The following is a 14063-nucleotide window of genomic DNA, read 5'->3' as shown; positions in this document are numbered from 1 at the left end:
GCAACAATAGATAGGAGGTGAACAGCTACCGCTGGCAAATATCCTGGGGAAGCGCAGGCAGTCATGCTGCCGCAGTCTGTTGATATGAGAAGACGCATTCTTGCCATTCTTTTAGATATTTCTGTCCCCTCTTTGTTGGTAGATGAAAGCTTTCAGTCTTGCCTGCTTTCCAGGTACAGTTCTAGACTTTAGAACATTGATCCTGGAAATGTCGGTTTACAAGATCTGATATCGTTGATCTCTAAAGTGTAGTAAGGTAGCTTCAACTGGACAGATTTTGGTGCTTTGAAAGATTATTCATTACTACTTCAAGCAATGAGAAAATTAATTTGGAGTTTACACAACCAAACACACGGAAGAAGGTTATTTGGGCAGATGATACTAAAATTAAACCTGGGAAGTACCATGTGGGGGCAAAAGCCCAGCACTTGACACCAGGGCCACATTATTACAGCAAACCAAAATGGGAGCAGTGGCATCCTGTTGGATGTTTTTTGGGGTTAACTGGTCAGGGTTGAAGGGTGGCATTGAATACAGGGCAGTTCCTGATAAAACCTGTTTGTCTGCAGGAGATGTGAGACTGAGGTGAAGGTTTACCTTTTCAGTAGGATAGTGATCCTAAACATATTGTATACGAGAATGAAGATAGGCGACTTGAGTGGATGAGAGGTGATTGTTGGCACAGTTCATGCAGGATGGTATGTGGAAATAACAGTTCTGTATGGGGCAGCCTATCTGTACAGAGCGTTGTAAGTAGAGTAAATGTGTGCTTCACTGATATAATCTTGATTTTTGCAAAATGAGTGGAGTAAAGATGGCCATATACACGTTATTGAATTTTGGTTATTATCTATAACGCAGCATACCAAATTGTAATTATAATTTTGATCAAGTTGCTGGTGAGCTGCCGTAGATTGGCTGCTCATAGCGTTGCACTGTATCAAACAGTGCAACACTGCAGTTGGATATATTTGCTATAGATTTAATGGTGAAATCCCAAGAACTTTAGCTGTATCTTGAGTTTGGAAGGAGAAAATACAAAACCCATCAAAAGACTGAGACAAAGGCTAGTACATTAGAGTTTCTTTTCTATAAGTGAGGGTGTTGGACAAAACAGACCTACAGCCATGTTGGCGAGAAGAATGGTCATCACACTTCATAATGTGGGGGAGGGTTGTTGTAGCTATTACTGCATGTTTTGTTTGGTAGTAATAAATGCTGCTTTTTTACATGGGGAAATGATAGCTGTATTTCTTCTATAGGGCTACTGTTTGCTGTACTTGTCAGTCACTGGAGGGCTAATTAAAATCTGTGGCAGTGTTATAGGTCATCCAGTGTTACCCGCTCTGCTAGCGATGCTATTTTTTCCTTTACCACATGCACTGTGTAAAAGTGAACATCCTTCAATGTAGATTTCACCTTTTTGAAAAAATAAATAAGTCACATGGGCCTGATTCCAGTGAGTAAGATGGTTGGCCCAACATTGGGATCTTTTAACAATCAGATACTGCTTTACAGACTGTACTATGGACAGAAGTTTTGTCCTTGTGAAGAAGAATGATTTTCCACAAATTGTGTCTTTTCTTCCTCTTTCCTTTTCTCAGCTTGGCCAGAGCATCAACTTAAAGGATACCCGAACTGACATGTGAAATGAGGAGATAGACATGTGTATGTACAGTGCCTAGCACACAAATAACTATGCTGTGTTCCTTTTTACTTTCTCTGCCTGAAAGAGTAGAAACAACAGTTAAGGAGCACCAAGAAAAAAAGCACTTTCCAAGATAAAGGTGTGCCAGGTCCTTACCCCTGTACCTAGGGGTCAAACAATCTCAAAATCACAAAAGTCCGGCACCACACAAGGTGAATAAAGCTTAGTGGTAGTTTATTGCAGCATCAAGCAATAGATACAAAGGCAACGACAGCCCGCTGTTTCGGCCTATAAGGCCTTTGTCAAGTTGCACTTGACAAAGGCAACTTGACAAAGGCCTTATAGGCCGAAACAGCGGGCTGTCGTTGCCTTTGTATCTATTGCTTGATGCTGCAATAAACTACCACTAAGCTTTATTCACCTTGTGTGGTGCCGGACCTTTGTGATTTTGAGTCTGCCTGAAAGAGTTAAATATCAGGTATGCAAGTCGCTGACTCAGTCCTGACTCAGACAGGAAGTGTCTACAGTGTGACCCTTACTGATAAGAAATTCCCCTTTTTTACCTCTTTCTTGCTCTCAGAAGCCATTTTCTGCTAGGAAAGTGTTTTATAGTTGGAATTTCTTATCAGTGATGGTCAGACTGTACTCACTTTCTGTCTGAGTCAGCCACTTGCCTACCTGATATTTAACTCTTTCAGGCAGAGAAAGTAAAAAGGAACACAGCATAGTTATTTGTGTGCTAGGCAGTGTACATACACATGTCTATCTCCTCATGTCACATGTCAGTTTGGGTATCCTTTAAGGATTTTAGTTAACTAGCAGACCTTTGGCCACCCATTCAGCCATAACCACCCCAACATGGTGCATGTAGTATACTTAGGAGAGCAAATATTTTTACACTGGAATTAGCACATAGCCCAGCATAGAGGGTTCAAGTCTCTGCAGGCCAGGATTCTTTGGTCTACCTCCACATCAAGCATAATAAATAATGCTTTGAGCATGGGCAAATACTAATTTTGGACAAAAAAAATGAAACTTTGTTGCAAGCTGCCATCTATATCTAACTGAAGTCACCATTTATTATTAATAAGGTAGTGTGCCTGCAACACCATTTAGTGTCAATATACAATACTGTTTACTATCTTCAGCCAAAAATAAATGGACAATTAAATCTGCATAACCTGTGTCAGTCTTGCAAGACTCTTTGTTGCTGCAGTAAGTGAATTATGAGTATACTAGTGACCTTAGCCCAATTAAAAATGGGCTAGGTCTGTCTCCGCGCACCCACCTGCCGCGCACATCCGCCGCGTACGCACTCTCGTACACACAGCTGCCCCTTCCACCCCTTCAGTGTCTCTGCGTACTTCCCTGCACATGCGCAGTGCTACAAAACATGAGACGCAGAGACACTTGGGTTTTATTATAGAGGATATAAATGCCTATATTCTGTCACCTCATTTGAACTGGAAAAGTCCCATTCAGTAGTGACAAAATGTCCAGCTAAAATTACATTCTTTTTCTTTGGAGGTACTATGACCTTGTTGTATGAGGACCTTTACAGAGATGCTAATGATTCCTTGCTAGTGGCTAGAAATGTCCATCTACCAAGGTTGGCCAAGTAGGCACAATCCAAACCGTGGGGCCATGAATGTGTGTGTTCTGCTTAATTTAGCATATATGCAACCTTGTGAAGAAGCACATTCACACCATGGAAATGTTTCACTTCTTAGAGCCTAGAAATTGATGGATAATATAAAATGTGATGTACTATTTACATCTTGTAGTATAATTCAACCTAAATGCAAAAGGACTCGCATACATGCAGAATCATGTGCAAAGATTTAGAGCATTGTACTGTATCAAAAAAGCTCCATGAGGTCTTCTTCGAATGCATTGAAAAAGAGCCACATAAATGTCATAGCCATTGGATATCCACTGTGCAGATAATAATCAAGTATAGAATATTTAAGACTTGCCAGCGTCACCAGGTGTTCTTAGCAATTCAGAATGCAAGTCACTGAAAGAAGTCTGTAATTAGAATCTCAAATGGCATACAGGTAGTTCTCAACACTATTTTTTAAAAGTGGGTTACTTTATAATTAAAAAAAAGTTCACAAATTAGATCTACATGGTAAGGAGGAAACCTTAGCTGCCCAGAAAGAACAACAGGACCAGAATATATGAATACCTAATTGAAACTGTGGTGGAGTGTCTCAGCACTCTGTGGGAAAAACACAGGAGACAAAAAACAGGAGCCCAGTAGTGCAATATGTTTGGTACGTAAAGTGAAGAAGATGATGGATAAGGTAACTACTCACAAAAGTGTGTTGCATAGGGCAACCGACCACAGGAAGCAGGTGTAGACAATGAACCCGACTCCACTCGGGGTGGTCCTGACCAGGACCTAGAGGTGGTCACTTTCTTAGGAAAAACAACAAGGACAGATGTCCACCGGGGTGTGGACCACCGGCAGTCTGTACCCACCCCTCAAACGGTAGCAGTATGGGGGTATACTATGCACAATTTGGGGAAAGAGGCACCCTGGTGTGATAAAAGCATCTAAAAACAGCTTAAAAATGATAAAGGATATGATGTAGCTTACCTCAATGACAAAATCTCTAATTTATACAAAAGATTTTTTTTATTTTTGCCTGTGCTAAAATAAAAAATCTTTTGTATAAATTACAGAGATTTCGTCAATGAGGTAAGCTACCTCATATCCTTTATTGTTTTAAGCTGTTTTTATACACTTTTATCAAACCAGGGTGCCTTTTTCCTCCAATTGTGCATATGAATACCTAGGCGGGGACCAGGACATCTGGAGCAATGTGCTTTGTTGTCCACAGTACCAGAAGACATTTGGTGAATATCATACAGCATTACATCGGGAGAACTTGATACAAATTGTAAAGCATGATGGAAAAAAAATGTTGTGGCTTGAAGACCAACTAAATATAGACTCTGCAACATGGCAATGACATTAAACATGCCAGTAAGCCCACTGAGAGTGACTGAAAAAAGGTGGGTCCCAGAATAAACAGATCCAAGCCCATATCTAAATCTAAAGTTATCTTGTGAGGATTTGAAGCTAGTGGTGTTTAAAAGAAGCATCCCAAAATTCAACAGCTGAAAATTCTCTGTGTGGAAGACTCGGGAAAAATGCCCAGCCCATTTCAGGAACTACTAAACAGATATCAGAAACTCTTATCTGGGGTTGTTTCTACCAAAGGTGGCAATAGCACAAGAGCCAGAGCAGAGATGTATTTATAAACAGAAGGGAATATGTCTGATTGTAATCATTAAACAATTTTGATATCAGTAGCTATAGTTTTTTTTCCACTTAAATCACCTTTATCATGATATCCCATACAATAAAATACAAGTGTCCCTGTGTCAACTGAATGGTTGCGTGTCCCTGGCTTTTTTGTACTGAGCATGTGCACAGCCAGGGCAGTTAGGACACAGGGCCGGATCTGACAGTTTGCTGTGTGTGGTTCACAGAGGTTCTCATTATATTTCATCATATACTTCAGACAGTGGTGGGGAACAAGCAAGCAGGACGCGTATGTGCGCGCATTGCAGGGGGCAGCGGCTGTGACCTAGCACCCGTTTTTTAACAGGGGGCTTTTTTTTTTACTAGTACTTAAATAATAAACATAAAATATTGCCATAATGACATAGTTGCAAACTTTACAGTACTCTTATGGCTGCACATAGGAGGGAGGGGGCTTTATGGCTGTACTAATGGTGTTACATAATGCTTTGGGGGTAAAAGGGTGTCTGTGTTATTGGGAGGGAGATGGGATATAATTCCTGGTTTTACAAGTAAAAAGAATTGATGAACCTCTGGTACATCTTTGCATTGTTAATTGAACATATTTACCTTAAAGTGGCTATTCAAAGCTCCATTCACTTTAATGGAGCCTTGAATCGCTTCTGCCATACAGCATATTATGGCCCAGTTAGGCAGCAGAGCTGGGCCCATGAATATTCTTGCAGCCCGTAAGTGACTCTTTTCTGCAGCCACTTCACCTGTGAGATCTTCTTCCTTCTAAAAAAAAAAAGTATCTTCTTCATGGTGCCAGTCAGAGCTGCACTGTAGGAACTCTGCCTGCAAACTGCAAAACTATGTGAAGACATGTTGATTAGGCTGCAGTTTGCTTCACCTCTTGAGGCCCGGGACCTAATATAGACTGAATACGGAGCCAAGTGGCCATGGATTACCACTTTCTAGATTGGCAAATGGGTTTGTCAGAAAACTGCTGAAGAGACTGTATGGAGACGAACTTGGCACTGATTCTAGGGCAGTGTGATGATACAGCAGTATTTGTCCTCTAAAAAAAACAGTGGATGAGTCACTGTAATAAGAATAGAAATAATACAGCAAATGCCAGACAGGTGATAAGCAGTAGGACAGTCTATTGGGCAAGCAGAGATATGTTGACCATGAATGCCATACAATGGCAGTGTTCTCCCCAGGCTCTTTTAGCCGGGTGCTCCACCCGGCTAGATTTGGTGACCACCCGGCTGTCATCGGCTCACCTCCTCACCTCCTCCTATGCTGTAAGCAGAGTTGCCCTGCATTTTCATCTCGACCCACCCGGCTACTTTTTCATGCCACCCGGCTGGAATAAAATTCTGGGGAGAACACTGCAATGGGCTGTATTCACAAAACTTCTCATACATAACTTATCACCTGATTAATAAACAAAAAAAAAACCTTTCAGCTCATTTACAAGCAAAATAATCACTCAAAGTAGTTTCTGATTAACATCATCTCAATATTACTTTTCTTACCTTAATTATATTATATTTTTGCTCTTTGTTAGCTTAAAAATGTAACATAGATAAGATGAAAACAGGTGAAAAGGTTATGTGAATCATGCCCAATATATTGTGTCCCAGGAGCTCTGGTTTAGTATATAGCAGATTGCCTTGGCTTATTAATGGGAGTACCCAGCTGTCATGCTACACATACATATCCGTGACAAAGGTAATGAATCAGAATTAAAGCCCAGAATGCCAGATCATCTTGGCCAATTGTATTATTTTCCTCTTTATCCAGTCTGTCATGCGCTACTCCATAGCAGCACTAGGCAAGAGGCTGTAGCCTAGCGGTACATCTATGTCACTCAGACCTGCCCTGATCAAGTCCCAGTGCCTGTGGGTTATGTTTTTAGTTCCTGTGTATGCACCTTACAGAGACTCTGTAACAAAATTTTCAGCCTTAGTTCTTCTATCCTATAAGTTCCTTTGCCTGTTCTAATATGCTCTGGTTTACTGCAGCCTTTCCTAATTGCACAGTGGCTGTGTTATCTCTGTTATATGATGTAATCTGTTTCCTTCTGTCTGGCTAAGGCTTGAATGTGTGGAATGTGCAGGGCTGCTTGTGATTGGATAGAAGCGATACACACCCTCTGCAGGCCCCCTGCGCACTCTGTATGACTCTCACACTCTGCTTATGTGAGCCTATCACAAGCTGGTTAGTTTGTTTGTAAACACTGCTGCAATCCTGGCTTGTAATTGCCAGTTTTAGGCAGAGAGTGGCAGAAACAGCACAGAGGGGCCCAGAAGAACATAATGAATAGAATGGTATGCTTTTTGCTGTAAAAATTTTAGAGTGCGGATTCTCTTTAAAGTGGACTCAAATTAAAAATACAAGATTTCAGAAATAAAATCTATTTTCTAAATTATAATAATAAATAGCAGCCTTTTTTCAGCTGCATGATGACAAATATAAAATATTTTACATTTATTGGAGGAACCCCTCCCTTCCTTTCATATTGCCAGGACAGAATACGGCAGACTGGTGGAGTAGGTGGTGTCCGGCAAAGGAGGAATTGCTAATGGCTGACACCTGTATAAGCCTAGTAATGAAAAGAGACGGGTGAAAAGCATGCACTGAAATGCTCATAGGCTTGAAGGAGTGTTTATTTATCTTTGTATGTGTCAGTGGTGCAACTAAATATTTTTAATTAAAAAAAAATGTTTGGTTTGGGTCCACTTTAACAAAGACCTGTTTGAATGAAATCCATGAATGGATCATAAATGTGGCAGGATACAGTGTATGTAGAAAAGATTGATCAGGCAGCAAAGCTTGAAGGCTTTGTATGTTAAAACCTCTTTAAAATCTAGTATGAACGAAGCAACGGCTGAAGACGGTTATGGTGTGGCATCTCGTCATTAAATCTTCAGGGTGGAAGTAAAGCATTATAGTTGCTTGCAGAGATTGACCACTGCACAAAAATTACATTAACCACCTCGTCGGTAGCTCAACTCGTCCATTCCCACCACCGATCGCCGCTCTTTTGATCCCCCCCAGCCTGCGCCACCGCAGCCTTTCCATAGCCTCCAGGGGTCACTATGGCGGCGATCGGAACTGTGCATGACGGCGATGATGTCATGTCCGATCGTCGCCATAGCAACGCCTGAGGCTATGGCGGAAGTCTCGGCCATCGCGGGATCTCGGCCAGGTAAATATCGCCGGTGGCGAGCGGAGGGGTGGACACAGTGCCGGGAGACTTGGGGGCAGAGTGTAGCTAGCCTAGTGCTAGCTACACTAAAAAATAACCATTTAAAAAAAAAAAAAAAAAGGCGGCCATGAACGCCAGAGTGGTTAAGTACTGCTGCAGCAGAAATGGTGTCAAAGTTGTGTGTGATTTCAACTATCTAAACATTAAATTATACTTCAAGTCAGGGGAAAAAACACAAAAAAAACAGTTTGATACACAACTCATTAAAGTGAATCCGAGGTGAGAGTGATATGGAAGCTGCCACATTTATTTCCTATTAAACAATACCAGTTGCTTGGCAGCCCTGCTGATCTATTTGGCTGCAGCAGTGTCTGAATAACACCAGAAACAAGCATGCAGCTAATCTGACAATAATGTCAGAAACGCCTGATCTGCTGCAAGCTTGTTCAGGGTCTGTGGCTGAAAGTATTAGAGGCAGAGGATCAGCAGGAGAACCAGGCAAATATGTAAATATGACAGCCTCCCTATAACTCTCACCTTTGGTTTACTTTAATGGTAAGCATTAAAGTAAGAACCGGTACGAAGACTGACAGTTAAATTAATCAAAGGGAAGGAACGTTTCACTTCTCAAAACAAACTGGCTTTATTTAGCTTGGAAAACTGACAACTTCATTGTGTTGCATTTAACATGTATGTATACATCCAAGGGCTATAGTGAAACGTGTCAAATCACCTTTTGATCCTTAGGCCTGTACAAATGACAAGGTTACGTGAACTGTGTATGGAGGAAAGAAGATTTTACTACTTATTTAGAAAGGGGTTCTTCTCAAGAGGAGTAACGACGTGGGATATCTTTAAACAGGATGTACCAGTAGCTTTATGAGATCCTTTATTTGCATTGTATAAGGGCGTGGGTGTTTTTCTTTTATTTGAATGGCACCCACAGCTATAATAAAGGTAGCAATGCTTTGGTCCAGTTAGTGAAAGATTTACCCTTTGCCCAAGACTAAGGTTCAAAGGTTTAAATTTGATGGATGTCGTTTTTTCAACCTAAATAACAATGTAACTTTATCACTTTCCTCCATTGAAGACATTTGCAAATCTTCACTTTCTAAGCGGCAAATGGTATTTGGCTCTCAGCCCAGTCTGCCCTTTATAAAACTAACAGCACTTTAGCCTGGTGATAATCACAGAAAAGTGTCAATCTCTTACAGTGGCGATTATTTAAGTTGATTCTTAATTTTATAAATGTGAATATCTTAATAAAAATAGCATTATTTGATATTGAGCTGATCTACACCATTATGAAAAGTTCCTTTGAGTTTTTCAGTCTGCCTTGGATGTCTGACATAGTTTTGCACTTAAATCAGTTAATAGTAATAGTAATAGCCACTGCATTCTACACTACCCTGACTTTATATTTTTTTTTTCTTTTTTTTTGTTCAGGAAAGTTGAAATCAAAGAAGGATGATGACTCCATGGAGGAGGATTCTGATCTGAGCAGTGATGGAGAGGAAGGGGAGTATATGGTGGAGGATGATGATGACAGCATTGACTTTGAGGGTAAGCATGGAATATTATATGAACTATTCTGGCCCCTGTGTTAGTATATTAGGCTACATATATTTTGCAGCCCCATGCACTTGTTTGTAATTCAAAGCAAGATTCCCACATTTTGTTTTATTACATAAAAGCTGCAAAGTTTCTGGGGAATGACCTGCACCCCACTTTTTCAGCCCTGGTCCCAGTAGCAGCCTCCCATGGATCATTATGATGCTGCAGTAGGATTTTATGCTATATGTTATTGCTAGCAGCTGCTGAGAACCTACTTTTCCTATTCTTACAGTGAAAATCAGTAAGACAGCGAGGGGTTAACCCCGTACAGCTGGCCGGTAATGAGCTGTGGAGGCAGTGTGGGACAGAACGCTTTATCGCAGGCCTTGTGTCATTAATCACCAGATACAGGGAGAGCGCGATCTGGCAGGCACGATGCACTACTGCTCCCCCCATGTGCCCATTTACATAGGCCTATACTCATCCATCCGCTTGCTCGTACGCACATCCAGACAGCTCCTTCCCGGAGATTATGGCGAGATCTTCAAACCAGGATGTGCATATAATGGAGAAATGCAAATGTTTATTACATGCGGCCTTTTTACCATGACTCCCATCCCCCATGCTGAGAGTGGCGCACTGACGTATGTGCTATGAATATCTTTCCTTAAAGAGAACCAGTCATGAACATCCTTATGCCAATTTAACAGTGAGGCAGGGGTCCCACATGCACATTTTTTGCACAGAAAAAACGGATTTAAACGAAGAACTCATGTTAATGAAAGGGCTAGTTCACATTTGAATGCGCTTTTTGTGCACAGAAAAATAAATGATCTTTTGCAGGATGATTTTGCACATTTTGCCAGTTTTCTCTGTCAATTACATTAGTTGCTGTCTAGAAAAAGGCACATGCTTTTTTGCATACAAACGCACATAGTGTGCTGGAAAAAAAATTAACATAATATTTATATTCTTACAGCAGCACCCCTTTGTTTACATTCATATTAAGCACCACAGAGCCAATAAGTAATACAACACAGTAAATTCAAGATATCATAAAGCCAGTTTAGACACTCTCATGGTGGCCATACATGGTACAATTTTTTCATACAATATTACCATTTCTATGTAGTATAAGGGTAAATTAAGTGAATATACTGAAAGGATAATTTAGGCAGTTCCCTTATATTACATAGAAATGGTAAGATTGTATGAAAAAATTGTACCATGTATGGCCACCATTATGCTACTTCTACATTTGTTTGACCACCAGGAGTGTCCTGGGCAAGTAATTTGAAGGCATAAAGAGAATGTGAGGGTTTTTTTTGGGATAACTAAATAAGCACATCTAATTCTTCTGTCAAATTTAATGCACCCCTCCACCAAAAATATTTAGCTACTCATTTATTTAGAGGCTTGCAAGTGTTCCAGGCCAATTTATTTTAGCACATTTTTTAATTTATTTGTTACATTTCCTTGCTACTAAATAGTACTGATGTAATGTGTATTTATAGCCTCTTGTCACTAGGGGGCAGTATGAGACCATAGCAGATGACATCTGCTTTCAGTTTTTATATCCTCTGCTAGCAGAGAGACATGAAAGCTTTCCAAGCATTTACAGCACGAGTTCTGCCGGCTGAGGTCAAACAAGATCACTCTATTGAAGCTGTTGATGGGTAGTTGGACTGGTAACGACAATATAAAGGAAGAAAGTACTTCCTGTATATTCGCCGCTACGGGAGCCGGTCTCCTGCTTCCTCTTCAAGCAACTGTAGCGTGCGAAGCAAATCGTCCGGTGCTGTGCGATCATCCCGGGGGAGGGGGCAGACGCTTCCTCAGAAGTTTGCTTCAAGCAGCAAAAAGTCTAGAGCCGGCTCTGGCTACATAAAACTGGAGAGGGCACAAAGGTCTTTTATAATTTAGCGCGAGGCACCCAAAATTTTGCTGTGACCCCATAATTTCCAACTATGCCCCCTCTTTTGCTCAATAAATACAAGCTGTATGCTGCAACCCTCTGGACTTGTTGCTTGTATACCTAGAGGCACCGTCAGTTGTGCTGCACACCATTCCTTTAGGAGATATACCTGTGAAGCAGCTGACTCCCCTTGGATATATTATAGAGAGAGAGATCTAGATATCTAGATGTATAAATATATATATATATAGTATTACTGTGTATATGTAAGTTCAAAACACTGTGAGGCTGCATTGCACACATTGTTTTTCATTCATACTTTGTATGTGGCTTTGGCGGGTTCTGCTTTTATTGCTATCCCTGATGTATGAAATCCAACATTACCTATTCATATATTCTTCCCATCCCAGACCATATAGCAAATGTGTGTTGTTTAGGGGCAATCTCTGCAGTGTGATGAGAAGGTGGCTCTCCTGCATACACATCTGGCCGCCGAGCTCCGTTTGGGCAAGTGCCCTCTCTATCTGGATGCTGCAGCAAGCAGCGATAAATTAATGAGCGCCGAGATTAATTAGTGATGAGCCACCCTCGGCCAGCTTGTTCCTTCCTGATAAAGCAGAATTTATATTTGCTCTTCCGCCCACAGGGGAATCGCAGGATGAAGACGAGGAGGAGGGGGGAGACGCCGGAGCCCACAAGAAAAAGAACCAGAAGAAAAATAATAAGGGGGTGCAGCGCCTCTCGCAGGCCGATCTCAAGGAACTAGCCAAGGGGGAGAGAGATATTGTGCAGGATCTGGAATTCTCAGACGATGAGTAAATATATAACCCCGGCAGCAGTAACTCTTTGTGGGCTGGCTGGAGTTCCTTGCTGTCTTCATACCAGTGTTGCATGGAACGTATTAAGCATCAAGTGACTGCCACAGCTGATTATTGTTGCTCTCCCCAGCCCAAAACCCCTCTGTGGGGAAGAATCTCAGAGCTCTGGTGCAATCAGAAATAAATACAAGATTTACACAACCAATAAGTTTTGAGACCTCGTTCAGGCATCCCAATGTGTGGCGATGAGATGGAGTGCTTTAGAAAAATCCTGCATGCTGGATGCACAGTGATTAATTCACAGGCTCCTGAGGGACGCAGAATTGCTGTTTGGCTCAATGGCTGCAGGTAATAATTTGAATCTCAGCCAGTTGGCTATTCTGCTCATAAGTGGCCCACCTGAGGGATACTTCTTATCAGTGTGAAGCTCTGGTCCAACATAAACAGCAATACACGTCCTGCCACTTCCAAACATGAGGCAACCGTGTAAATCAAATTCTAATTGCCGCTAATATCCTGAGCCCAAGAATGAATGCACGGAGCCTCTATGAAAGCTTTACAATTGATTTTTTATCTATCATTAATTACACTCAAATCTCCCTCTGCCCTGCCTGGTCTGTTTGGTTGAAAGCAGCTGTAACATTCTGTATAGGACATCTTGTGGCAATGTATTATTAATATTTTTGTATAAACGCCATGGTTTCTCTTGTAAATTTCTCTGGGCCAACAGACGAACCATTTAATCGGTGGACTTGTGAAAAGGGCTGAGTGTTTCCTTTGGGTGAATGTGGTGTGCCTAAGTGTCTGTGACTAATGGGGGTAATGCGGGCAGTTGTGCGCCTCTCATGGACCAGTCCTGTCACAGGGGCTCCCAGTCGCAGCGGAAGAAAAGAACTCTGCTCTTGTGATTTCTTTTGTTTTGTTTTGTTTTTTTTCATGGATGGAGAAACCTCAGTTCAGCCCTCTGCTGACAGTCATCTATGGTATTTTTTTTTAATTCGTATCCTTAGGCTTAAAGGACTTACGAGGCCAAATTCTGCCCCCAAAACCTAAAAAAAGTTAACTACCTGCATGAGTTTGTATGGCACGGAGGACGCAGTCCGCGCCCTCCGTGCCGTTCCGCCTGGTCCCCTCTGCGCAATAGCCCCCCGAAAGGCTGCGACCCCACGGTCCGGGTCGGGATCTGCAGCCTGCAGAAAGATGGCCGCCGGAGCTGGCCACGGCTGCGCAGTCCGCATAGCCGCTACTGCGGCTGCGCAGCTCTAGGGCCAACCCTCCGATCCACGCTGCCTTTTACGTGGATCGGGGGTTGGCCCTAGAGCTGCGCAGTAGCAGCTATGCGGACTGCGCAGCCGTGGCCAGCTCCGGCGGCCATCTTTCTGCAGGCTGCAGATCCCGACCCGGACCGTGGGGTCGCAGCCTTTCGGGGGGCTATTGCGCAGAGGGGACCAGGCGGAACGGCACGGAGGGCGCAGACGGCGTCCTCCGTGCCATACAAACTCATGCAGGTAGTTAACTTTTTAAGGTTTTGGGGGCAGAATTTGGCCTCGTAAGTCCTTTAAAACGCACTTTTCTAGCAGGAAAATATATGTATCAAACTTGTGTTAAAAAAAAAAACACACACACAATAAAAGGAAAACATACTGCTTCTGGTC

General features: G+C 42.1%; 1 protein-coding gene across 1 annotated transcript in view; it reads left to right on the top strand.

Annotated features, from left to right (window-relative positions):
* NOC2L (NOC2 like nucleolar associated transcriptional repressor) overlaps window positions 1-12616 on the top strand; it is a 176654-nt gene extending 164038 nt beyond the window's left edge. The window contains exons 18-19 of the mRNA XM_068240719.1: window positions 9568-9684; window positions 12237-12616. Coding sequence (XP_068096820.1) covers window positions 9568-9684; window positions 12237-12409 — 290 coding nt within the window. The 3' untranslated portion in view covers window positions 12410-12616. The remainder of the gene's footprint in view (window positions 1-9567; window positions 9685-12236) is intronic.
* The last annotated feature ends 1447 nt before the right edge of the window (window positions 12617-14063 follow it).

Source organism: Hyperolius riggenbachi, chromosome 6 (assembly GCF_040937935.1).
Source record: "Hyperolius riggenbachi isolate aHypRig1 chromosome 6, aHypRig1.pri, whole genome shotgun sequence".
Taxonomy (NCBI): domain Eukaryota; kingdom Metazoa; phylum Chordata; class Amphibia; order Anura; family Hyperoliidae; genus Hyperolius; species Hyperolius riggenbachi.
Note: the sequence above shows the minus strand (reverse complement) of the source record. Positions and strands in the feature narration are given on the sequence as shown.